Source organism: Notolabrus celidotus, chromosome 15, assembly GCF_009762535.1.
Source record: "Notolabrus celidotus isolate fNotCel1 chromosome 15, fNotCel1.pri, whole genome shotgun sequence".
NCBI classification, from domain to species: domain Eukaryota; kingdom Metazoa; phylum Chordata; class Actinopteri; order Labriformes; family Labridae; genus Notolabrus; species Notolabrus celidotus.
In genome coordinates this window covers 23,120,123-23,145,618 of record NC_048286.1, presented here as the reverse complement: position 1 = coordinate 23,145,618, position 25,496 = coordinate 23,120,123, and the positions used below count along the sequence as shown (strand labels likewise).

Genomic DNA, 25,496 nt, shown 5'->3' with positions numbered 1-25,496 from the left:
CATGTCTATGTTGTTTCCGGTGTTTCTGCAGCCAGCCTCAAGTGGATTCTCGATGTATTGCAGTTTATAACACTTCCGCATGGGCTTCATCGTTTGAGACCAGAGGTTGCTGCTTGGTTTTGACGCATTCAAGACGTGCTCTTCCACCTGAAATATCCCTTTAAGTTGTGTGTACAAAACTTTCAAAGTTATATATTTTTTGGGCTTTTAAAGCTTTATTGGTTTGACATACAGGAAAAAGGCCGAAGGGTGGATTTGAATCTGGGCCACCTGCTACATGGGCGCGCAACTTAACCATTAGGCTAAGTCTGCGCCCATGTGTACAAAACTTTTAACATTTAAAGTACAAGAGATACAAACTGTTCAGTCATTTTTTATAGACACTGTATGTAACATTTAAAAGTCAAACTTGTAATGTCCAATAATACATCCATAACTTATTTGACTCTTTTTTTAAACAAACTGTACATGAACAGTCAAAGGTTTGATTATGTTCACTTTGCCCCTGAGATGATGAGACGATCTCTGCTGGAAAAGCTCTCAATCTAAAGAGCCTCCTTCACCTCGGTGAGCTCTTCTATCCGCACCAACACGCTCTCGATCATGTCGAACGTGTGCAGGGCCGAGTGCAGAGCCTGCGAGGACACATTACACATTCAATCAGGTCAAATCATTCATTGTCATACAAATATGAAACAGTTGCTGACCTGAATCTGTGACTCTGACGTCATGTTGGGCAGCTTCTCGTCTCCGACGCTCACAGACAGCACTGAGTTTTCTGTTGGAAAATACACACACACTGTCAAAACACTACTGAACCTTGAAACAGGACTACCAGAGGCTGTTTTTTTTATATTCATCACAACCAGGTTTACTTCCAAATGTGATATTTATAATTCTTTTATACTCCTTTAAACATCTGGAAACAATCAAATGTATTTTTACTTCATCCGTTTACAGATTTCAGAGTATTCTCTGGAAACACTTCAGACCTCAATAGTTTATTTTTGGAGATTTATTTGAGACAGACATAAACGGAAGTGTCAGATCAGACAAGCAAGGGTTACACTGACCTTTGACCTTTTTCCTCTTGGATTCTACGGTGTTCTGCAGCTCCTTCTCATAGTGTGCCCTCGACATGTTCACTCCGACACGCAGAGGCTTAGTGAATGTATCCTCTATTTTATACAGCTCTGTCCAGATCCCAGTCTGTGAGATCCCGAGGGAAGCAGAACAAACATGATGACACACATGAGGCACTCAAAATCAAGTGACTTTATCACATTGAGAAAATTAATCTTTATGCATTGTCACTCGTTTTGGTCTCTTGATTGAAAAGACGTCCTGAAGTTTACATGAGTGGAGCAACACTGCAGGTATGAAACTCACCTGGTTCTCTGTTACTTTGTCTCTGATGACGAGGTAGCGCAGCAGGTTCAGGGACTCCATAATTCTGTTTAAACAACACATAAGAGGAGAAGTAAAGAATGTAATACAAGAAAGAAGGGTGGACAAAACAGATTTTTCATGTGAAATAGAAAGAATGAGAAGGACAACTCTACTGTGAGACCAGTTCCTGCTATCCAAAAAATATGAGCCTTTGTCAAATATAACTCCTGACTGCTTAATTTGATAAAAACTTATTTTGACAATTGTTTCATACATTTTTGGTGACTGTGTATTTCAAAATAATTCAGCAAAATGTATTTAATTGTGATCACTCTTATTTTTTTAAGGTTGTCTGCCTGATAACCAAAAGCTAATACAATTATTTTTCTTTTTTTAAGTTATTTTTTGATCATTTTTGCCTTTATTGGAAATGGACAGCTGGAGAGAGACAGGGAATGTGGGGAGTAGAGAGGTGGGGAAGACATGCAGCAAATGGCAGAGGCCGGAAGTCAAACCTGCGACTGCCGCGACAAGGACTGCAGCCTCTGTACATGGGGCACATGCTAAGACCACTAGGCCAACAACGCCCCATTTGTTTTATTTCTAAGTATTAGAGGACACATATCTTGTACTCCTATTCCAGAATGAAGCATGACAACTCTTTGTAAGACAATAATATATTTTAAGCTTTGATTCAAATATTTAATTTAAGCTAATGTTCATTACAATGTTATATTTTCATTAAACAGACGCTATTGTCCAAAGTAGGGATGTCAACAATTAATCAAGTATCGATTAATTCATTGTTTAGAACTTACTTGAACACATTTTTTGTTTCGATTTTCTATTACATGGAAGGCTTTCTGCTCTACACCTTTGAGCCTTTGATTGACGTGTTGAAACAACGTTACTTTATTTCAATCCCGTATGAAGAATATATTATTTTAGCCTGTACATATTAGTCAAGCCTATTTGTTGTTTCTTTGTATTTATAGCTAAGGTTATTGTTATTATATTTTTATTTTATTTTTTTATTGTAGTTATTATTCTTATTCCTATTCTGCCTTGTACAAAGAGAGCACAGCTTACTGAAGTCAAATTCCTTGTGTGTTCAAGCATACTTGGCGAATAAAGCTGATGCTGATTCTGATTCTGATTCTGAATGCAAAAAGAGGAGGTGCTCAAGGAACTACTCGGTGCCAGACCCCCCCCCCCCCAAAGATTATGAGCCTACTCCGCACGTTGATATTTAGCGTGTTTAACATTTTAAACACCTGAATATGATCTGTAGCTATTTAATACTGTCAGTTATATACATTGTGTTGTGAAGGAAATTTGGATTCAGGGGAAAAACGCATTTGGCTTTGTTTTTGACACAGGAAATGTAACATTTCCAAAGATCGATCATGAAAAATACTTGAAATTTACATCCCTAGTCCAAAGGGACAAAGCTGAGAGTGACTACAACACATGCTTCAAGTCCAATCAGACACAGCTGCTGACATGCAACCTTAGAACCATCATCATCAACATCATCTTTAGCACCAGCTGGGTCTAAACGGTCTCATAAGTCGAGGGGGACTCTTGAATTAATCTTTGTGTCTTGGATGTTATGCGTGTATTCACCTGTCCAGATACTGCAGGAGGTCGGTCTCCGGGCCGTCTGGCAGACTGAGGACTTTTCGCAACAGAGGCAGCAGGTGAACTCCCTCAAACCAGGTGTTACTGTTACCAGGCTGAAGACAAAAAGAGTACAGACATAATCACACCCTAAAGCTCTGCACAAACCCTGCCTTTAAACTGTCAGTTACAGCATCAAGACCGGTGAAAAATAGCAACCAAGCAGAGAGTCAACATAACATTTATGGTGCCCTCTCACCTGCAGCGCGCTGTCGACCTGATTTTTGATGTTTTTAATGACGTAGCCTTCAACTCCTGAGTGTTTACTGGTTTTCAGCATGTACCTGAAAGAGGAAGAGGAGCAGACGTCAATATGCTGAAGGGTTGATCAGAGAAAAAAATCGATGACTTATGACTTTAAGGAATTTAATATGGAGCTCACTGGAAAAAATTGTACTTGGCTTGAGTATCAAACTTATCAATGCTCATTTGGAAAACCTTCAGCCCTCTGGTTCTCTGTTGATGGAGAAGAAATTGTTAAATATTATTTTTTAAAAGGCATGTGAATCAAAGCTAATCAAAAAAGTCTGTTATTTAAGGATATACAATAACAGCTACATAAAAAAGATGCTAAACACAGCTGAATTGTCTTCTTACCAAACCGTGCTGCGGACATATCGTCATGACCTTCACCAAATCCTGAAAACAAAAAGCCCAATCATTATGAAGACTGACATAAAATGCATCTAGCAAAGTAAAAAACAAACAAATATCTGCACACCTGAGGGACTTTAAGGAAGGTTTTGATCTCCAGCAGATCTGCAGGCAGACTGTTATCGTCCACCCGCACCAGACTCTTCTCGTAGAGCTCCTGTGTGACGGTAAACAGACATAATATCACAGCTGAGACATTAATCTAAATCTGAGGACTCTCAGACTAAGCAAGGATTTTAAAAAAACAAGTTAATAAGCTGCTGTGTTGAGTGTCACTCAAAGACTCTAAAAATAAACCACTACATTTATACAAGCCTGTTTCGTCATATCAGTGTGAAGAGTCGTGATGACACAAGAAATGTTTGAAAATGTGTTGTGCTTATCTTAAATTCAAGGCCTCAGTTCAACTCACCAGTCCTTTCTGAATCCTGGACTCCTCAGTTCTGTCATTAAAACAAAAAATGCAGGTATCATTTTAACAGCTCAAATACACAACATACACAAACTTAAGCATCTCTGCAATATTGGACGACTCAGATCCTCTCTCTTCTCCTCTGCTGAAGAAACGCTCATCCACACCTTAATGACTTCTAGACTGGACGACCTCTATGGTCTTCGTTTGACTAACTTCCAAAAGCTCCAATATATTCAGAAATCAGCTGCCCGGTTACTCAGACCACACCCATCCTTCAGCACCTCCACTGGCTCCCCATACAGTACAGAATACACTTCAAGATCCTGCTCAACTCCTACAAAGCCCTCAATAACCTTGCCCCCTCATATCTGACCGATATCCTCAAACGCCATTCCCCATCCCGCCATCTCAGATGCCAATCTCCTGCCCCTATTACCAAGACCAAGCAGCACACCTTGGGGAACAGAGCCTTTGCCATGATGCACCAACTCTCCAGAACTCCCTCCCTCCCTCCAAACAACTCTGAGGCCCAATCTCAATGTCCTCCCTAAGCCCTGAGACCTGAACCCTGAGCCCTTCTTGACTTAATTGACGTCAGCTGTAAAGTGACTGAGGGCAGGAGGCTGTAAGGGCTCAAACTGTAGGACTGGGAATGGGAAAGCACTTCACAGCTTCTCACATGACCTGCATGACGTCATGAAGCTCACCTTAGCGATATTAGAAATTTTCATTGCACAATTTTTACTTTCCTCAAATTCAAGGCGCTTCAGGGACTGACTGACTGCCATGTGATCCAGACTCTTACCGTACAGACTGCTTAACCACAACATTTAAAACATATAAATAGGCTATGTAACTATAAATATATAAATTATACTGTATATACATATGTGTGAATATAATTGATTAAGGCTGTTTTCTATATTTATACATACGGTCAAACTTTTTAACTTGTAAATTTCATTGCAACTTTCATGCTTCTTTTTACTGTCACATTTTTTTAATTTCATGTTACGGTGTTCATTTACGCTTCCATGCTCGCGGGCTTCCCCTGGGGATCCCGTGTTTCACGTCACAATGCTATGAACTATGGGTAATTCCCTTACACTAAGTCAGCAAAAATGCCAACTTACGGGAAAGGGGCATAAAGGGCTCAAAGTCAGTGAGAGATCCATCACACACTTGATGCTTTGGCAGTGGGACAGCCCTAGACCCTCATGGACTTAGCGGGAACGCGGCTCAAAGTCAGTGAGTGCTTGAGGGTGGACATTGGGCCTGAGTCTCTTCTCTCCTTTGAAAATCAACTCAAAACCTACCTGTTCAAAAAAGCCTAGAACACGTGACCCTTACTCATTCCTCATCTTTGATCTGTCCTCCTGTATTCATCTATTTATTTTTTTGCACTTACTAAAAAGCATCTTTGATTACCTAGAAAAGTGCTATACATGCATTATCAATCATTATTATTATTAGTATTAGTAAACATAAACCTGTAAATACAAGTCTGCATCTATTAATGGTGTGACAGAATTGTCAACAAAAATAACCTGTGCTGTATATTTTCAGTCAAAGGAAAGGAAGGCACATACACCCAGCTCATACTTGGGCATCATCAAAATGCAATGAGTTGAAATCTCACCTGGACAAGAGGAGGTGAATGTGCTCCATGTTTGACCGCAGAGTGAACACAGGGCTGTAAGCACAAACAGAGGCAGAAGAATTAACTATACATTTGGTGTTTCAACAGGAGGAATCATTTCCAGTATTGTGCAGTGCTTTGTCCTAGCCACACTCAGGGGGAGAATTCACCATGACTGGATCTCACAGCTGCTATCAATAAGAATTTCATATCAATTTCCACCACTATGCGCCCAGAGCAAATACACCTTCAGAAAGTTTTGCAGCCCTGTGCAGTTTGCTCTTGTTTTGTGTCTGATTTTGAAGATAAGCGGTCAGCTTTTCCACTCTGTGCTGCACCAAGCTGTGCTGTACGCTCTCATCCTTGAGGAGCTCAAATCTGTCTACATACAGATGATAGATGAGGACACTTCTGATCAGTTTATTGTGGAGCTGATTCATGAGAAATGTGATACAAATTTCAATGTTTAAAACACATTAAGGGCAGCTTGTTCAAATAAGGGCTCAACTCTGACAAAGAGTTGTGCCAGGGTTGAGCCCAAGCGGCAACCTCCGGTCTAAAAATATGAGCCAATGCGGATGTGCTAAAAACTGCAGTTCATCGAGGATCTGCTTGAGGCTGGCTCCGGAAGTACCGGAAGTACCGGAAACCACATACACACCAATTCAAAAAAGATGATCTTTACAGCAGAAATAAACATGTTTACAGCCTGGTACAAAAGACGAGTGTAGTCTGGAGAGCTCATGTCTTGATCGGCACACACTGTAGGGGGGGTGAATTTTTTTCTAATGTGGCAATTTCGAAGATATTGAGATTACGAGTCTTCCAATGAGAGGCACAGCGGACTTAATTGACAGGCGGGAACACTGTAGCTGTTGGCTAGGAGGCTCAAAGCCCGCCTCTTTACGTCACAATCACTCCACAGCAGCAATATGGCTGCCACCGATGATTGGCCTCAAAACAGCGCTTCAGAAACAGATGGGTGACGTCACGGATACTACGTCCATATTTTATACAGTCTATGGTTGAGCCAAAGAAAGCCCCAGAATGTTTATAAAAATAATGATCATGTCAGAGTGATATTGACAGACTTGTTGTGGAGATACATTATTTTCAGGTCATACTGAATTGGAATTGTCATTACTGGAAAGTTCCAGTGTGACTCTTATAAACAATGCGGCACAGTGACCAAAAATTTCAGCAGAGGGTCCAAATTTCCCTCCAACTGTGTGTGGCTGTGAACTCTGCTGTATGTGAATTTGGGGCTAATTGCAATTAGGCTCCTTTGCATTCAAAGAAGCCACAAATTCACAATTTAAATACGTGCAAACAGCACCAGAGAACAAGGATGCTATTTCAGTGTGCTTTGTGAAAAAACACTTTCTTTTGTCTTTCAACTTACCTGAACACACTAGGGAATGTATCAGCAGTCAAGTGATGGACAAAAACCAAGTGAGCCAGGCTGGCTAAAGACTCTTTTGGATAACGCACTTCCTCCTCAAGGAAGCCTGAAACCTGTTTTCTTTTTAGCAGAGGCTGAAACACGAGACCAGGGAGGGACTCTCCGATAGCACTGAGGGTTTCCTGTATAAAAACACACACACACACACACACACACACACACACCCACACACACACACACACATACAACATTTACACCATATTTAACAGATAAATGTTACTCATATTGAGTCTAACACTGATTGATTTTATATTTTAAAAATGAACGTCTTGCTTTAATGAGCAGTAAAAAATAGGATAGTTTCCTGAATGCAGATTGTCCTCACCAAGATTTCTGTGGCAAAATTCCTCAGAGGAGATAAAGCCAGAGTGTCCGGATCCTTGAGCTGTACCTCCAACAGAGGGTGACTAAGAGTCTTCATACAGCTGCAGAACACAAACACATCCTTACTGTTAGATACTGTATGTGCAAGTCTTCATTGTGAGACATTTCAAATCTCTTACTCACAACTTTAGCAACTCTGTCCGCAGCTCGTCCTCTTTGCTGCCCTCTAGTTCACCTGCCATGTTCTCCGTACTTTCATTACAATTAAAGGTGTTTAGCCGGGCCTCCTGGACAAAGGGTCTAACAAAATTTGTTAGATCAGTGCAGCAGCGACAAAGCAAGAAGACGTCATCCTCCTCTTGCTCCTTAGTGACGGGTAGAGGAAGTTTGGACACCTGGTCCAGCACTGAGGACAGGGTCATGCCCAGTGAGGACGCCTTCCGGCTGCCCAGGCACAGCAGCACTGAGAGTGAAGACATGGAAACGACTCTGTTTGAGATGTGATTGTATTTATGTTTTAAGTATTTAAATTGTGTTTTTTTTAAGTATTCTTTACCTGTCTGCAGGGGGTTCAGCAGCAGATGGAGGCTCTCTGCTATGTCGACAGGGTCATCGTGCTCCAGCTGCTCCAACAGACCAATCAGCAGCTCTTTGGGTCTGCAGGTCTGGAAAAACAACAACTGAGTTCAAAAGAGCAACTCTGACTTAGCACTCTAAACTGTAAGTATAAGCCCTCTAGAACACTACCCTCCCAGCATGCAGACCTGCTCTAAGCCTCTAAAAGTAGTATGGGAGGTAGAGCCGTCCGTTATCAGGCACCTCTCCTTTGGAATCATCTACCAGGCAGGGTCTGGGAGGCAGACAATCCTCTCTACTTTTAAGAGTAGGCTTAAAACTTTCCTTTTTGATAAAGCTTATAGTTAGAGCTGGCTCAGACTTGGACCAGCTCTTAGTTATGCTGCTATAGGCTTAAACTGCCGGGGGAACTGACACACTGGGATCCTGTCTCACCCCTCTCTCTGCCTGTCACTTACTTTAACTCTCCCTGTCCCATTAAAGTTACTAATAGATACACACACAGAAAACACAAAAACTGGGGTGCTTCACATTGTGCGACCCAGCAGAGTACCCAGCCTTATTCAGAGAGTTTTTAGGTGTTTTATCCAGTGTTTTAAAGTTTGTTATCTGTTTTTTTATTTGGGTTGGGTGAGTGAACCTGTCAGTGCTTCAGAAATGCGTACTTTGGGGACTATAGTAAAGTTGTTCACACTGTTTTATGTGTCAGTGCTACTTTTTCATTTTCCCTCATGTCGCACTGTGAATGGACATATCGTGTCAGGGAGAGTCTCTCTCAGCCGCGAGCTCATCCCATCTCTCTGGACGTCTAAAGCCGGCGATGTCCCTGCAAACATCCCGATGGAGCTTCGTAAGCCGGCTAAGAGTGTTCGGAAATGGGGAAGAAGAGGTGGATTACGCCGAAGACTAAAGAATCTCCGGCTTGACAACCATCGTAAGCTACCACCTCTTCCCACTGTCCTGCTGTGAAACGTGCAGTCTGTCCAGCACAAAATAGATGAACTGGATGCGAGTGCCAAGTTTCAACGAGAAATAAAAGACACCTGTCTCCTTGCGTGTGGACTCCAGCAGCAACAACAAATACTATCTGCCTCACCTCCAAAATCTCTCTCTCTCTTAATCTCCTCAATCCCTCTTTCCAACCCCAACTCGGATGAGGCGGATAGCTGTCTAACATGAGTCTGGTTCTGCTCAAGGTTTCTGCCTGTTAAAGAAAGTTTGTCTTTGCCGCTGTAACTTGCTAAAATCTGCAAAGTGCTCTGCTCATGGTGGATTAAGTTGAGATAAGAGTGAGTCTTATCCTGTCTTGATGTTGGGTCTTTGTTAATAATTTAACATAGAGTATGTTCTAGTCCTGCTATGTTTGTAAAAGTATTGAGATAACGTTTGTTGTGATTTGGCGCTATATAAATAAAAATGGCTTGATTGAAGATAAAGTCTATCTTTATCATATTCAGGACATAAACTGTAAAGCTGGTGACAAGACCTGCAGCAGATGGTTGAAAATGGCCAGGCACTGAGAAAGGTTTTTGTCTTCTCTCTTCAGCAAAACCTGGATCAGTGGAGGCAGGAGGTTCCAACCCATACATCTCACTATTTCCTATAAAAATAGACGTTAAAGAGTGTTAGAAAAAACACATTACACACACACATTACACACACACGTTACACAAACACACGTTACACACACACACACACACACACACACACACACACACACACACACACTCACACACACACACACACACACACACACACACACACACACACAAACACACACACACAGAGTTTATCTTGCACTGGGCTTTAAGCTTGTACCTGATTTTTGTCATCCAGCATGATACTGAGCACCTGAGCGCTGTGTCCCTCCTCAATGCAGGTCTGCCCAGCAATGGTGAAGACATCATGATCCTCGGTGGTGTAGTTGTCATCAGGGAGGGCTTGCTGTGGCAAAAAAAGACAAAAAATAATCAGATAACCTTTCATTTCTGGGAAAAATTGTTTTGTCATTTAAGTGAAGGAGTTGGAAACTTAAATGACAAAACACCAAGATTTTAATCATCAATAAAAATCCTTCTTAGGGTGAACCCTCTTTTCATTCATTATGAGAAATCTGCTCACTGAGTTAAGTTGAACATCGGCACACTTCTGGTTCAAGTGTATGCCTGTTGGGTTTCAGACTTTTTTTTCAATATGAGCAAATTGAAGAGAACTCTTAAGACTTTCTAAAAGCCTGCTTTAGAAAAGTGCAGCCAACTTCTGCACCACTGGAGTGTGCTGAGTGTCAGTGACAGCTAAACCCCCCCCCCCCCCCATCATAAATGAAATCATTACACTGAATACAATGACTATGGAGAACCTAGACATGATGCTAAATTGAACATTAAAAAGTAGGGATTCACCTGCCAATCACACACACGTTTTTCTCCAGTCTTAAACTAAGATCATTCTGGTCCTCTTTTTACGATAAATTATTTCAAGTTTTTTGTAAACCTGTACCTGAAATATCATTGCCTCTCTTGTGGCCCGCAGACACATTCTTCTACAATGGAAGGATCATAAACCGCCATCTGAAAATTCCTGGCTACAAGACCTGATGTCCTTCATCTATTTAAAGGAAATTAACTATAGTTTTAGAGGTTGTTCAGATAATTTTAAAAAGACCTGGGGTCCTTTTCTGTCATTTGTAAATTATATTCCCTCTCTTGAGGACTAATGTAATATATGTTTCATAGGACAAGTTGTAAAAATTAATTTCAGGATTTTGTTTGTTAGAAATATTTTTTATTTTATTTTATTTTTTATTTTTATTATTTTATTATTGTATTTTATGTTTCATATCTTCTTTCTAATTCAAAGATAAGATTTCAAAACACATTGGATTGGACTCTAGTGGTTGTCATTGTGTGATGTGTTCTTGTTTGTCTGTAAAAATATAAAACTGGTTAAAATGCACTTTTTGATTGATGTATACAGCAGAAAAACCTAATAAAATATATGTATTAAAAATAAAAAAGTAGGGATGCATCCATAGTGTGTGGATGTAATTAAACCCCTTCTACTCCCCTGCAGTACTCACACATCTCTGGACCACATCACTGAGCTGCTCCAGAGCCATCCCTGCTGTCTTCAAAAGGAGCTTATCTTCACACTGTAATCCTCCAAAACAAACAGGAAACTTTATGTCAAACTGATGCACATCATACAACATGAGCAACTATTAAAGAGGGTCTACCAGGTACAACTAATCACAATTCCCCATGGTCAAGTCTATCTATTCAGGCTAGCTTCTAATTGACAAAATAATCACTTTGAATGACTCAATGATATATTTCATTTAATTTTGCCTCAGAGACATTAAGTTTTAGGTATCTTAAAATATAATTTCTGCAGGTAAAAACGTATTTTAGTGTTGAATGATAGTTTTAACCGGTGAGAAAACATATTTGACAAGGAGAAATGCTAATATAGATGTTACATAATGTAATTGACGGCAGGAGTGCGTTCTATTAAACAGTGTGGGGGCTAAAAAACAATCTGCTGTAAACAGACGAAAGAGGAATTGAAGCTAGTTTGTAATAAAACATTAGCTTAGCCTTGATTTGACAGGAACACACCTCTGCTTGTGTTCTGCTGACTCTTCAAACCCGATCACAGAGACAGAAACACTCCAGCCCCACATTATACATGATATACAGGACGACAGTAAAGTAATGCAGACCTAGCTAACTACATGTCCCATACAAAAAGCCCGGTGAAAACAAACCACGCTACCTGAGGAGAGCGCTGCCAGCTGGACGGATGAATTGTCCTTTCCCGCTTGCCGTAGCATGAAAGACGTCAGGGGTCAAAGTTGATAACGTAGCAAAAACACAAACAGCATGGAGACGGAGCAAAGAAGAAGGAGCGATGGCTCGGCCAAAACCCAGAAAAAGGGTATGTTTTCATTATTTTTCTTCCCCTCACATCAATATTGAGTGTTAAGATAATACTTCGAGCCTTACAGACCCCGGAAGTGACTGTAAGATGTTTCACACGGGGACTTTGGGGAGTTGCTAACTGACCGAATGACAGGACTATCATGTCCTTCACATAAACACCATCCTGCACATTTAAATCACGTTTCACTTCTTTTTGTATGTGACAGGTGGGAAAAGAAGCAAAGCACTGTCTGCTGAAGAAGAAGCTAGAAGGTGGGGATGGGCTTCTTCTTTTTCTACCTGGATGCTTTAAGTTATATCAAAACCAGTGGTGGACAAAGTACACAGCTTCATTACTTAAGTCAAAGTATAGATCCTCCAGGTCAAATATTACTCCAATACAAGTGAAAGTTGCTCTGTCAGATTATTACTGAAGTTAAAGTCCTGAAGTACATGCTTTTAAAAATACTTAGTATTCAAAGTAATTTTTAAAATATCTCAAAACTCATTTTCACAATACATGAGTGCAGGAAATGAAATCCATGAAATTAAAACAGAAACTAAGTTACTCCAAGCACAGACAACTTAGTTTGAAATGTTCATCTGAATGAAACAAATGTTATGTAGCTCAACACGCTTTCTCAGGTTGGTCTGTGAATGTTTGTATATTTGGGCAGAGTGTGAAACAGGGAGAACATTTCACATGATACGTATCATTCTTCATTTCAAAAACCTCTAACACGGGCTGAAGATATGGACATGGGTGCTCAGGGGGGAAATTATAGCCATCATTACCACCTCTAAATGAACTGCCTGATCTGAGTGAAATGTGCTCTGTGTTTGATATACAGGTATGACTAAACCACTGGGACAAACAGAACTACACAAACACAGTTTACTGTCTTAGGGATCAGATTACAGAAAAGAGAAGGAAATTCATGAGCTGACTTCAAAGCAAAAGTAGTGAGTAACTAGAGCTTTGATAGAAATTTAGTGGAGTAAAAAGTCCAATAATTGTCTTCTGAATGTAGTGGAGTAAAAGTAATAAGTATCCCCAAATAAATAACACTCCAGTAAAGTAAAGATACTCAAAAAATGTACTTAAGTACTGTACTCAAGTAAATTTACTCTGTTTCTGTCCACCACTGATCAAAACTGTACTTCTTCGTTTGTACTGTGTGTTGTGTCAGGAGAGAGGTGGTGAAGGAGACGTTGAGGGAGAAGTTTGAGTTAGAGAAAAGAGCTCTGAAGGTGGTCGACCGTCTCCTGGAGGACAGAGTGGCTGAAAACGTCCTGATTGACTGTGTATGTATCCTCTTAGATCCCCTTTGCACTTGAGAAATAGAAGCCTCAACACATAGCTCATATAAAAGTATAATATTGGTGACAACTGTACTATGTACAGCATAAGCTTTTATCCTTATTTTCAGTCAGACTAGAGAGGGACTTGAAAGTGACTTCTTGTACCTGGTCTGTCTTCATCCTTTTATATCCAGGTGGTCCCTTCATTTTTTTTTGTAACCAACTATTTCTTTATATCCTGCTAAAAAAGACTCTTCATAACCATACATATATACTCAGTTTTCAACATGACCAATGTTTGTACAATGACTACATTTGCGATTTATTTTGATGACCAATTATCTTTTCCCACGTAGACCGATATGTGTTTTCTCTAAAGGGGTCCTCTGACTTTATAAAAAATTGATGGCTACATTTGAGGCCATGATTAAATCATTAGGCCTGATTGAATAACAAAGCAATTTTCATTCAATTCTCACTCACATGTTAGTTTTCTTTGAGTTTTTTCTGCTAAGTTGTCTGAGCAGAAAATAAAAATGAGATTTTTTCAAAACTCAGAACAAGGTAGACATGTCAAAAAAAGTCATCGTAGTAGCATTGAGCAATTTCATTTGCCATCTTAAGATTTAAAATTAATTTAAGTAAAATGGAATCAATAAACTGAACATCATATTTGCTGTGTTTATACTGTTGTGCTTCAGGTTTGACACTTTGGTTAAGTTGACTTGGTGGACTCCATGTTTCTGATTTCAGGCAAGACTCATCGCTCCTGCTAATTACAAAGATGCCGTGGAGGAAAGATCCATCGCTAAACTATGTGGCTATCCCATCTGTTCAAATAAACTGGGCAAGGTCAGAACTTTTACATCACTCTTTTCTGTCCTGTCATAACTCCCCATCATCTTGTGCATTGAGTTCCTTTTCCTTCTACTCTTATAGATCCCAACTCAACAGTTTAAAATTTCCACGAAGACCAACAAGGTTTACGACATCACTGAGCGCAAGGCGAGTGCTGGTTTTTGTGGCTTTAAAAATATGAATGTTTCATAATTACACACATGAATTTGAAGAAACCTTGAATTAAATCTAATAATTGTGCTTCCTTTTTGGTGATCAGTGTTTTTGTAGTAACTTCTGCTACAAAGCATCCAAACAGTTTGAGCTACAAATATCAAAAACACCTCTTTGGCTCCGGCTGCATGAGAGGTATGTGTGCTGTTCCCATTTCTGATTATTGATTATTATTATTTTATGCACATCAACACTGACGGTGTACTTTCTTCCTCACTGACAGCCCTTCAGAAATTAAATTGATGAAGAAAGGAGATGGGTATGTATGAGCTTCATGGTTTTATATTTTTCAAAGGTAATATTTAACCTCCTGAGACCCAGCAATTCATTTTTGTCCTCTGTGGAGGACGTGCATTTTAGCCATCTAAGTTAAGCACCATATATGCAGTCTGTAAAAAAAACCCCACTGTCCTGTGAAGAGGTTATCCATGACCTTCTAATGTATTTTAAAAGTACATGTTAATTTTCTGATGTGTTCCCACTATGTAAGTGTTTTAATGGTCATGAAATGACCAGAAATATTAACAGAAATACACAAATCCATGAAATAATGTAATTATAATTCTGTGACTTATCAAGACCTGATGTCCACTACAAGGGACATATGATAAAAATTAAATTAACATTATTGAATTTTTTTTTTCTGTAATATGTTTCTTTCAACCCCAATACTTATATTATCTAGAAAAAAATAATATCCAAACTTTTTTTCTTCTGGGTCTCATGAGGTTTAAGGAAGCAACATATGAGATGTCTTATTATTTAAGTATTTCAAATTGTAGATGTTCTAATTGTAACCTTTCTATGTAGTGGGAGTTCTGGTGAGGAGGTGATGCTGATGGAAAAGCGACTCCAAGAAGGAGACATTGAGAACCCGCTAGCTGCTGAGCCTAAAGGCCCCTGCGCCTCTCAGCAGCATCCTGATGCAGCCAGCCTAAACCACAGCGATGGGAGCGACATAGAGCAGGAGCAGGACTTTGTCTCCAGTGTTCTTCCTCAGCGGCAGGGACCCAGGGTGCACTGGGGCGACACGCCCAAACGTACAGATGCAGATGGAGAAGAAGAAGAAAAGGAAAGAAGAAGGAAGACTGAGAGGCAGAAGAAACAAGGGAGAGAGGAGAACAAAGAACAGATTGACAGGCATGATGCAAAGAAGGAGGGAGGGATGAGGAACGCTGAGAGTGGAAAGAAGTCGCATCCAAGTGAAACAGAAGTTGACCTTGAAAAATCAAAGCAGCTGCTCTCATCAAATATAGACATAACTAATGTAGAGCAGGTTACAGAGGACAGCTTGCAAGAGGAATTTAAAGTGGAGGAGGCTACAAAGAAGCTGGATGTGTGCAGTTTATCTGAGACAGTCCCTCACACTGCTCCCCTGTCTGTTCACTCACTCGCCACACAAGCAGAAAACTCACAGCTGATCGACTCTGCAGAAAGTAAAGAAAGTGAAGACCTGTCAACAGAGAGCAAACATTCCCCTTCATTAACTCCAGACAGCCAGAACACTGCGCTGACAGACCAGCCAGGCCTCAACATCACCCAGGTGGGTATGAGTAAGAGAGGGGCGGCAGGCTTAAGAGATCTGCTCAAGAACCATACAGCCGGAGCTGAACCTGCATCCATCAGGCTCAACCTTCTCGAGTGCCTGAGAAGAACTTTAAAGGATTGGAGCACGGACGAGACCCTGGAGTTTCTGTACGGAGCTGATCACTCACTGAGCGCTCCTTTTGCTGATGACAAAGAGGATGATGAAGAAAAGGAGGAGCTGGATGAAGATGATCTTGATGATGTGGTGACCAATGAGGATGCAGGAGAGGTGCAGCAGAGACCTTGTGCTGCAGCTCCAGACTATGAGACACTGCGAAAAGAAAGTGAGCAGTTAGGGCTGAGAGTCAAAGAGTTTTACAAAGGGACCTGGATCCTGCCTGAGGAGGGGAAAGAGCCCGATGACAAAAAGGTGAGTGGAAGAAGAATAAAGAAAACCAATTTAATTTGGACTTATTTGTGTAAGGAGGTTTGATTTTCATTGCTCACACATCATGTTTGTATCCCCATCAGGTGACTGCTCAGGACCTGAACAGAAAGGATCCAGCTCTGCCGCTTGTCGACTCTCAGGCTCAGAACCTCATCCAGAAACGAATCGCTGTGGAGAAGCTCAACAGCTGGTGTGTATTTACTTCACTTTCATTTTTGTGTCTGTGGGCATGACTTAAGCTGAATGTGGACACATTCACAGAAAATAAAATCAAAACTCCTTCATCAGTTTGTTGACGTGCCTTTAGCTATAGACATAGGTCATATTTTATATCTTTGCTCGGCCAGTAGAAATACTGAAATCTGGATTTGGTTTGGTTTGAACCGGTCACAGTTTGTTGATAAGTTGTTGTGTGCTGATTAGAATGTATGAGAAAATGTTATCCCAGCCGCAGAGCCTTTAGAAGTGACATTCTGACAAATTGGGGCATGTGGAGTAGTAATAAGAATGCAATAAAGAAATAAGAGATTATTATTTTTATTCATTATTTATATGATGAGGAATTTAGGATTATGAAAGTGTTATATAAAGAATCTGTATCATCATTACTATTATTATTATTATTAGTAGTAGTAGTAGTAGTAGTAGTATTGCTATAGTTAAAGCCTAAATAAATAAAACTCTAAAAGTTGTGGAATTCTTAATGAAAACACAAATTTAAAAAAAATAACTGTGCAAATTATGTTTAGTTTCCACTTGGATCTATATATATTTTTTTGTATATATATTTTATAGAAATACTTCTTCTCTTTTTTATCCACATATTTTAATTTACTTTATCATTCTCTAGCAGCTTTCTTCATTTCTATGTCACTGCTGTGACTCCACTGACGCACAGCAGCTGCTGCACTGTATATTAATTTTAAAAACCTTCTCCAGATTAACTGAAGTGCCCAGGTCTAAAAAGTATAACATTTCTGTTCCTCTTCCTTCTGCTCATGTCTCTGTTGTTCAGTCTCAAAAACATCGTTGGTCCGCTGCGTCTCACCATGAGTGATGTCTCCGCTGACCTGAACAACCTAATCAGAACATTTAGGTCAGTGCAACTCACACACATCCACAAACACACACAGTTGCATACACTCTCCTCCCTGCAGGTTTCTTCCTGCTGAAGGTCACAGAAACACTCACCCATACTCTGTTTCTCTGCACTGATACATTTTGCCCACACACTTCCTAAAACGCGTCACAGAAGTGACTTCCTGTCTGGAATTTTGAACATCTTGAAAATGCAAAAACGCTGCTGACATCATGGCATCATTTTTGATGTTCAAGGGAGATTGGACTCATGATCAATGAATGGATTTCTTGTTTATGGTCCTTAACAGAGAGATTTGATGAAACACTTTGGTGCCCCCTGCTGGTCACCATGAAACACGACAGAAACAGTACTTTTACTGACTGTGCATTATAGATGGTTCTTTTTCACAACAGATAGTTTGATTCCTCACAGAAGAAGAACAGGTTAACTTAACATTAATTATGGCTCAACCTTATGAAGCTGCTCCAGTTTCAAGACCTTGATACTGTGCATGCTGCCTCACACTGGAACTGTGGAATGTAACAGAGCCCTCGTTAATGCTGATTAGAAACACTTGTGCCCCTCCTCGCTATGACTCAGTCAAATGACTGCTCTGAGGGGGCCGACTGACTCACTGCATTCATCAAACATGATGATGTTTTACTTCACAGATGTCCATTGGTAACTTGTTGGCACGTAAAGCTTTCACATAACATGACAGATATACAGTGGACCTGAGTTTATTTGTTATTATCATGTGTGGTCACAATATTTTGGGTCTACTAGATGTCAAAATCGGACTTATCATTTGCCACAGGCAAATTTTCCTCTTTTTTTTCCTACATTTTTTTGTTGCCACACACCTACACAGGTGTCAGCACTATTGACCAATCAGAATGAGTACAGGTAAAAAAAAAACCAAAAAAAACAGGTGGAGCTAAAAGAATCCAGAACCATTCCTTAGTTTGAAAAAAAGTCTTACAAGGTTAAGTAATGATATGATTAACAATGATTTTATTCTGTTTCCTGGTGAGTTATCCCTTTCTTACAGTGAGACAGAATGTGCAATATGTCAAAGTTCAAAGTTTTCTTTAATGTCAAAAACTGCAGTATGCACCAGACATACAGAGGATTTGATATTACGTTTCTCTCTAAGACCCTAGCAACGACAACAACAGATAAACATAGGAAATAGCTAGAAAAAGATAAGCTAAAATTAAAAAGAGTAAGCTAATAAAAATTCTAAAATAAAGTTTAAAACAGTGCAAAAACGTTGCTATAATGCAATTTAAAATCAAAGTTGGTGTGTGCGTGTTCAGTCCTGAGGATGACAGACCTCAGCGTTGATTTGGGGGGGGTTCAGTGACCGGGTTAAGTCTGTGAAGGGGGCGCTATGGGAAGAGGGGGCAAAACAGGGAGAGAATTTAGCATCCTGACTGCCTGGTGGATAAAAATGAACCACCTCGGCCCTATAGGGTGAACACTGTATCCACAAAACGACCCACTAAAAAAAATTAAAAAAAATAGAAAGCACCTTCAGCAATCCAATTCATGGGTTTTATTGACACAAAGGTAACTAGATAATAAACAAGGATTAGATTATGACTATATTAACACAACAACATGACAGAAGCACAAAAATCCCAACCCTGTCTCTCTCCTTTGAATGCAGTACTTGGGGTTTAAAGACCCAAGACCACTTACATCTGTTTGGTAATCAGCAGATTCACTTGAACAACAGAGGAGGAAAGGAGGAAAGGGACCAACATTATGGAGTAAACATACAGCTGTAACAAATACAGCTATCCTGATACCAAATTCAGTTATCAACATTATGGCTGATTTTTTTATTTTCACACTATGTCAGAATGTCTCCAGCAATAAATAGACTGATGGAGGTGAAATCTCCCATCTAAACAGGCACATTAAAACTAGCAGGAGATTGAGACAGCGCTGTAATACTCTTGTATTGTTATATTTAATACAAAGGTATTAAAACATTCTAATGGGACAATTCTGTCTCAATAGAAATGTAATTTTTAGTTTGCCCACCAGTTGTCAGTATAGCATTTTCCTAAAAACATCCTTCAAACGTGTGCCGGCTTGAGCCCTTCCTGCCACATCAGACTGTGTTCTCATTGGCTGGTTCTGATGTTTCCAGCAGCAGTGACTTTAAATCACTGTGTAGTGAGTAACACCTCTACAGTCTCTGCTTCCAGGAATTCTCTCTGTGCTGTCAAGAGGCCTCGCTGACATGAGGCGTTAAACTAAAGAATATTCACAGCGCTGTCACACACACATACATCACTGCTATAATGCTACAAGTGTTTGTGGAAGCCTTGTGTGTTTTATTTTCCTGGAAAACTTATCATAACAGTTGATTATTTTCCCCCACGCATGGACATGGTTATCAGTTGTGTGCACAAATGTCACAGTGGAAGCAAAAGAAATGTTCAGTGAAGGTCTGATTTGCTTTGTTTTTCTTAACACCACAGGTTCACCAACACAAACATCATCCATAAGTCTCCAGAGTGGACCCTCATTGCTGTTGTTCTCCTCCATTTGTAAGTTCCTCGTGTTTATGTGCCGCTATAGTGTTATAACAGGATGCATGGTGAAAGCTAGGTAGTCGGTTTCAGAGGCAAGGCAAGGCAACTTTATTTGTATAGCGCATTTCATACACAAGGTCAACTCAATGTGCTTTACATTGAAACATTAAAAGCATTGGAAACATTCAGACAAGCATAAAAGAGCACAATTAAAATGACAAATATAACAAAACGGAAAAGAAAAGGATAATTTGAAATATATTAAAAGTGAATTTAAAATTTGCATTTAAAGTGAGTTAAAATAATCTAAGATAGGAAGGCAGTGGCAAATAAAAAAGTCTTAATCTTTGCTTTAAAAGAGGTGAGAGTTGGAGCAGACCTACCGCTTTCAGGAAGTGTGTTCCAGATATGTGGTGCATAATGACTAAATGTTGCTTCACCATGTTTTGTTCTGACTCTCAGGAATTAAAGCAGACCAGTACCTGATGACCTCAGAGGTCGAGATGGTTCATACAGTAGCAGCAGATCAGCAATGTATTTTGGGCCTAAACCATTCAGTGCTTTATAAACCATCAGCAGAGTTTTAAAGTCTATTCTCTGACAGACAGACAGGAAGCCAGTGTAGAGATCTAAGAACTGGAGTGATGTGGTCTACTTTTTTGGTCCTTGTTAGGACTCGAGCAGCAGCATTCTGTATGAGCTGCAGTCGTCTGATGGACTTTTTAGGGAGTCCTGTAAAGACCCCGTTACGGTAGTCTAGTCTGCTAAAGATAAATGCATGGAGGAGTTTTTCTGCATCCTGCTGAGACATTAGTCCTTTAATCTGTGATATATTCTTAAGATGATAGTAGGCAGACTTTGTAATTGTCTTAATGTGGCTGCTGAAATTAGGGTCTGAGTCTTAGACTACACCAAGGTTTCTGGCTTGATTTGAACATTTCATCATATCATCAGAGGAGAAAGAAAGCAAAGACATAAGAAGGACATTAAAGATCGGTGTTTCCCTCGAAATACACCCCGTCAGCAAACTCAACACCAATGTTCTTCACTTGCTGGAAGTGTGTAACTGTCAGTGAGTGAAAACATGAAAAAAGTGTGATTTCTTTTGAGCATTGACTGCAGCTTATAAATGAAAAGATAACAAAGACAATAACAACACAGCTTTTTGAATTTTCTCACAAATATTCGGTTCTTCATAGATGAAAACCAGGAAATAAGGAATCTTTATTAATCTGATATTGGGATTGACTTTGTGCTTGGTGTGGGATTGTTTTGTGCCCTTGCCATATGGTCTGTGTGTGAGTGTGTGTCTGTGTGTGTGTGTGTTGCTGGCAGTTCATACACAGTTCCGTGCTGCTCCCGTCTAAGTACACACAAACGCCTCATGGCCTTATCTCAACCTGATTACCCCTGTCCAGATCCGTGATGAAGGACACACAAGCAACCCTTTACACTTTCAATCTAAACACACACACACACACACACATGCACACAAACACAAACAATAGTTCCTGTGTATACACTGAAGCAAAACTAGCTCTTTTAATTGCCAGAGGCTGGGAAAACTTTCACCTGATGCCTGACTGTTTCAGATTTATGACTCTGTGGCCCCTGGTCAGTTTGCATCAACATCACGACTTGTATTGTGAGCGCACTTGAACTTAACTACGGAACAAAGCCGGTGTTGTGCAGTTTGAGGTGACAGAAATAAATATCTCTTAGAGAAAGCAGTATCTTTTGACTTACATATTTACATACATACGTACACACTTACACATATCCTTACACACACACAAGAACACAAAAACATGAGGTCATGGCTTGGTCTGTACAAGAAAGCATACATTTAGATGAGGTATAACACAAAAAGCATACTTGGTCACACATATTTACGATTAATTATTTTCGCTGGCTAAATAAATTCACCATTCCTCCAATCGTTTTTCCCCCAGTTCTTTTTGGAGCCGTATAGAATAGGTCATTTGTTCTAAAAGATGTAGTTGTTTTACAATGTTAATAAAGATACCAGCTACTTCCTCTGAAGCCAAATTTTTGTAATGGCCTTTTTACTTGATGCCAGCAAAATTAAATAAGTGAAGTTTTCTATGAAAGTTATGTTGTCAAACAAGAATATAGAAGGTTAATTTTCAGGTTCAAACTAAATGCTCAAAAACATTCAGGCAAAAAGTGCATTGTGACAAATCTCTGAACCTATGTGGGGAAAGCAGAATAGATTTGTTTGCGATTCACTATCAGTTTCAGTTGATATAAGAGGTAAATCATAAAAGCACTGTTTCAGGATTTGATTTTATCTAACCACTGACCCTCTCAATAACCTACACACCACATGATCAATGCACTTTTTGACTGTTATCTTTTAATGATCAGTCTTTGATAATCAGCTCCCCTCTGGAAACACTTATTCTCTTTGTCACACATCCCTGTTCTATGATTTCATTCAACTCCAAGCCTCTCCATTCGTCCATTGCTCCATCATGAATAATTTGGTGCGCTGTCTTATCTGTCTGCTGCACGGCAGCTGCGAAGCTATGCCGGCCTCTATTGTTCAGGCCGGCTGAATAATAGATGATCCCCCTGCAACACTAGACCCCGGGGTGAACCTGAGATTAAGCAGTAGTGCACCTCCACACAGGTAGAGAGGGGAGGGGGGGAGGTGACGGGGACCGGCTGGAAGGTAGCAAACGGTTAATTTGGAGCTGTGTGTACATCCACTTTATGTTGGGTTGTTGGTCTGCAATCAGTCATGACAGTATGTTCAGCAGTATGACTTTCAAGCCTTACTGTTATTGATTGATTTGAGTGTGGACCAAATTCTAGAAACAACTCTCAGTATAGGAGCACCACAGACTCGAGCCTTCACGATAACACTTGAGTTTATTCTAATCTTCTCAAACAGTGAAAACTGGAAGCTATTACCTTCAGAAACAAAGAATCATTTTGACCTTAAAGCTCCTGTGAGGAGTTTTAAGCCGGTGAGACAGACTGAAATAAACAGTGTTGCCTCTCTATGACCTACAAAAGCAAAAATGACAATTAGCAAAAAGATTGACAATTTCTATATCCTAACTTTTAATACCTGTAACTGCTGCAAGGGGGTAGGTGTCAGGCGGGATAATTTACAGCATCTTAAAGGAACCTTTACCTTTTTTTTTTATTATCAATAGTGAAGTTTCCTGTTGAGTGGTACATTTGAGAAAAGATGATTGTTTTTTTTGTCAGAAAACAAAATTGACATATGTACAGGACACAATCAGCACAGATATGAGAGGTATCAATTTGTCCTCAGGGGGCAAGTGTCGCTGGAGTTTTGACCCCCCATGAGCACCATCACCCAGTTTTTTTATTTGATTTGAAAGTGTTTGAAAGTGTCAAAAAATAAATACAAATAAACAAAAAGACATAAACCCCACCCCCACCACCAAAAAAAAAAGCAAATGTTACAAACAAAGCAGTTTCATCACTAATATGAATTCTGTAACATGTCCCACATCACCCACTGTCGTAAAGATGTTGCTCTTGCCAATGTGTGCATTTGTTTTTGGAGCACATTTCTGGATTACAGATCGTCTTTTAAATACTTCTTTTCTTTCGGTCAACTTTTTGCAGGATAAGTGATTATATTAATTGTGACGTAACAAAAGGAAAACAACTCTTATTTATTGCTGTTGGCTAGCTTTCAACAGGTGGCCTGACTTCACCCAGCCCTGAGTATAAAACATCATGTAAGAAAATCATCTAAAGAAAAAAAACTCCTCCTGCTTGCTAACTTACTTCTCACTGCCAAACTTCACCCGCTGGGTTCCAAACATACACAATTCAGAGTGAGTGCTGAATATCGACTCTGCTTTTTTTTTTACAGAAAATCTAAGCTTTTTTTTTAAAAAGTCTATATTTTATTCATAGTTTTTTGATTTTACAAAGTCAAATATGTTGAAAACAGAGCATCATACAATACTAATTGAAACACACTTAATTAAACAAACAATGGTACATATAAGTATTAGCAGAGAGAAAGATAAACAACCAAAGAAACAAAAACATTGCTGCCAGTTCATAGAGATACATAAATAGTGTTTCAAAATTGTTATCACCAAAGTTCCTACTCAGGAATGAGATATGGTGACATGAATAGTTGGTGTAAAGAGGTTTAAATGTAGGCTCCCCAAGTCCCTCCTATGACGACGGGTTAATGTTACATTGTGCCAAAAAAGGTCCCTTTCTCAGAAAATCTGACCCAAACACAGGCACTCAAGTTCAATACAAAGAAATAACCAATCTTGTTGATAATCTCATTTTACTCTGTAGATCATGAAGAGGCAGTAAGAGTGAAACTATTTCAAAGCCAGTTAAAAACTCCTCACAGTGTCTTCAAGGGGTATGATAGGTTGATGACTGACCTACAATGACACTAAGTCCATCCAGAGACAGACTTGGTTAAAGACTCTGAAAGTGAAAGTTAAAAAATCTGCATGTTGCATTTGTGTTGCAATTGTGAAAACGTGTAAGTTTTAGGGGGTAGTTATTTGTGTGCCATTAAAATTATGGTTTTAACATCACAAAAGTAAAAACAACTGCTGGATGATCTGTATACCTTTGTTCAGCCAGATTAAGAACCCCCTTGAATCTGATGTTTTAACACTTCATCTGTGTTTAAATCAAGAAAGATTTGATGTAACTCAATGAAGCTAATGTCTTTCAGAACAACATAAGCCCCGGTCATGTTGTTTTATACAAACATGAAAACATATTTTGACATCCTCAAAACTCCTAATACTCGCTGTTAACATGTCTTTGTGTGTATGAGTGGTAAACAATGTATTTTCTATGAGCTCATTTATGTTTCCTTCCTATTTGGGTGTTTTAAGTTGAATCAAAATCAGGAATTAGGCATAAAATGTTGCCTGGTTTATAACTGTGTTTGTGCGCTTGTGTGTGTGTTTGTGTGTTTCAGGTTGTCTGAGGTGTCTCCGTTGGTGCGTGAGGCCTTGGAGATGCCGGCGTCAACGGTTTATCTGAATACACTACTGGAGGAGCTCGGCCTACAGCAGCAGGACCTTCTGAACTTAGTGCAGATGTTTAAAATTCCTGCACACTGACACACACAGACAGAAACACACACTGGAAGACTTGGACATTTAAATATCAAACACACACTAAAGAACTCTGTGTGACCTGAATAAAGTGTGGGTATATTTGTTTTCCACAAATAAAATTGGCTATGATAACTTTTAATACATAACCGAATGCCCTTTTGTGGGTTGTCTGATCCAGGATACAGAAGTGGAGTCTACAGGTTTATTTTTATTGGCCTAGCATTACTGGATGCAATCTGTGTTCTGGGATGTGTGCAAATCAGATCTCTAAAGTTTTAGAGCCCTGGATGTTTAACCTCTGCAGGGCCAAATAAATCACACCCAGCTTTTCCCCATGAAAACACC

General features: G+C 39.7%; 2 protein-coding genes across 4 annotated transcripts; one reads left to right on the top strand and one right to left on the bottom strand.

Moving 5' to 3' along the window:
• Positions 1–187: 187 nt before the first annotated feature.
• glmna (glomulin, FKBP associated protein a) lies at positions 188–12,035 on the bottom strand. Of its 3 annotated transcripts, none has more exons than XM_034702383.1 (19): positions 11,914–12,035; positions 11,219–11,298; positions 9,958–10,083; positions 9,626–9,739; positions 8,120–8,228; positions 7,747–8,026; positions 7,565–7,664; positions 7,180–7,361; positions 5,778–5,831; positions 4,136–4,166; positions 3,791–3,880; positions 3,667–3,708; positions 3,452–3,525; positions 3,269–3,353; positions 3,016–3,125; positions 1,390–1,453; positions 1,074–1,209; positions 708–778; positions 188–635 (listed from the first exon to the last, which is right to left on the bottom strand). In XM_034702383.1, exons 1-19 carry the CDS (start codon positions 11,969–11,971, stop codon positions 546–548), a joined length of 1,896 nt encoding a protein of 631 aa, XP_034558274.1. In that variant the 5' UTR covers positions 11,972–12,035; the 3' UTR covers positions 188–545. The 3 variants fall into 3 exon arrangements, with proteins under 3 accessions (XP_034558274.1, XP_034558276.1, XP_034558275.1); XM_034702385.1 differs by lacking the exon at positions 11,914–12,035 and adding an exon at positions 11,861–11,900; XM_034702384.1 differs by lacking the exon at positions 11,914–12,035 and adding an exon at positions 11,757–11,892.
• Positions 11,943–25,297, top strand: rpap2 (RNA polymerase II associated protein 2). Its single transcript, XM_034702382.1, has 12 exons — positions 11,943–12,075; positions 12,287–12,332; positions 13,250–13,364; positions 14,115–14,213; positions 14,301–14,366; positions 14,479–14,567; positions 14,656–14,691; positions 15,243–16,389; positions 16,491–16,597; positions 17,423–17,503; positions 19,984–20,052; positions 25,010–25,297. The coding sequence occupies exons 1-12, from the start codon at positions 12,021–12,023 to the stop codon at positions 25,152–25,154; spliced, it is 2,055 nt and encodes a 684-aa protein (XP_034558273.1). The 5' UTR covers positions 11,943–12,020; the 3' UTR covers positions 25,155–25,297.
• Positions 25,298–25,496: the final 199 nt, after the last annotated feature.

Excerpts from the sequence above, each read along its gene's own strand:
- rpap2 (XM_034702382.1), top strand. The coding sequence starts at position 12,021 with ATGGAGACGGAGCAAAGAAGAAGGAGCGATGGCTCGGCCAAAACCCAG. Across the intron at positions 14,367-14,478 it reads ACGACATCACTGAGCGCAAG|TGTTTTTGTAGTAACTTCTG; the intron begins GCGAGTGCTGGT and ends TTTGGTGATCAG. Across the intron at positions 14,692-15,242 it reads TTGATGAAGAAAGGAGATGG|TGGGAGTTCTGGTGAGGAGG; the intron begins GTATGTATGAGC and ends CTTTCTATGTAG.
- glmna (XM_034702383.1), bottom strand. The coding sequence starts at position 11,971 with ATGCTACGGCAAGCGGGAAAGGACAATTCATCCGTCCAGCTGGCAGCG. Across the intron at positions 3,709-3,790 it reads CCTTCCTTAAAGTCCCTCAG|GATTTGGTGAAGGTCATGAC; the intron begins GTGTGCAGATAT and ends TTTTGTTTTCAG. Across the intron at positions 3,126-3,268 it reads AGGTCGACAGCGCGCTGCAG|CCTGGTAACAGTAACACCTG; the intron begins GTGAGAGGGCAC and ends TTTTGTCTTCAG.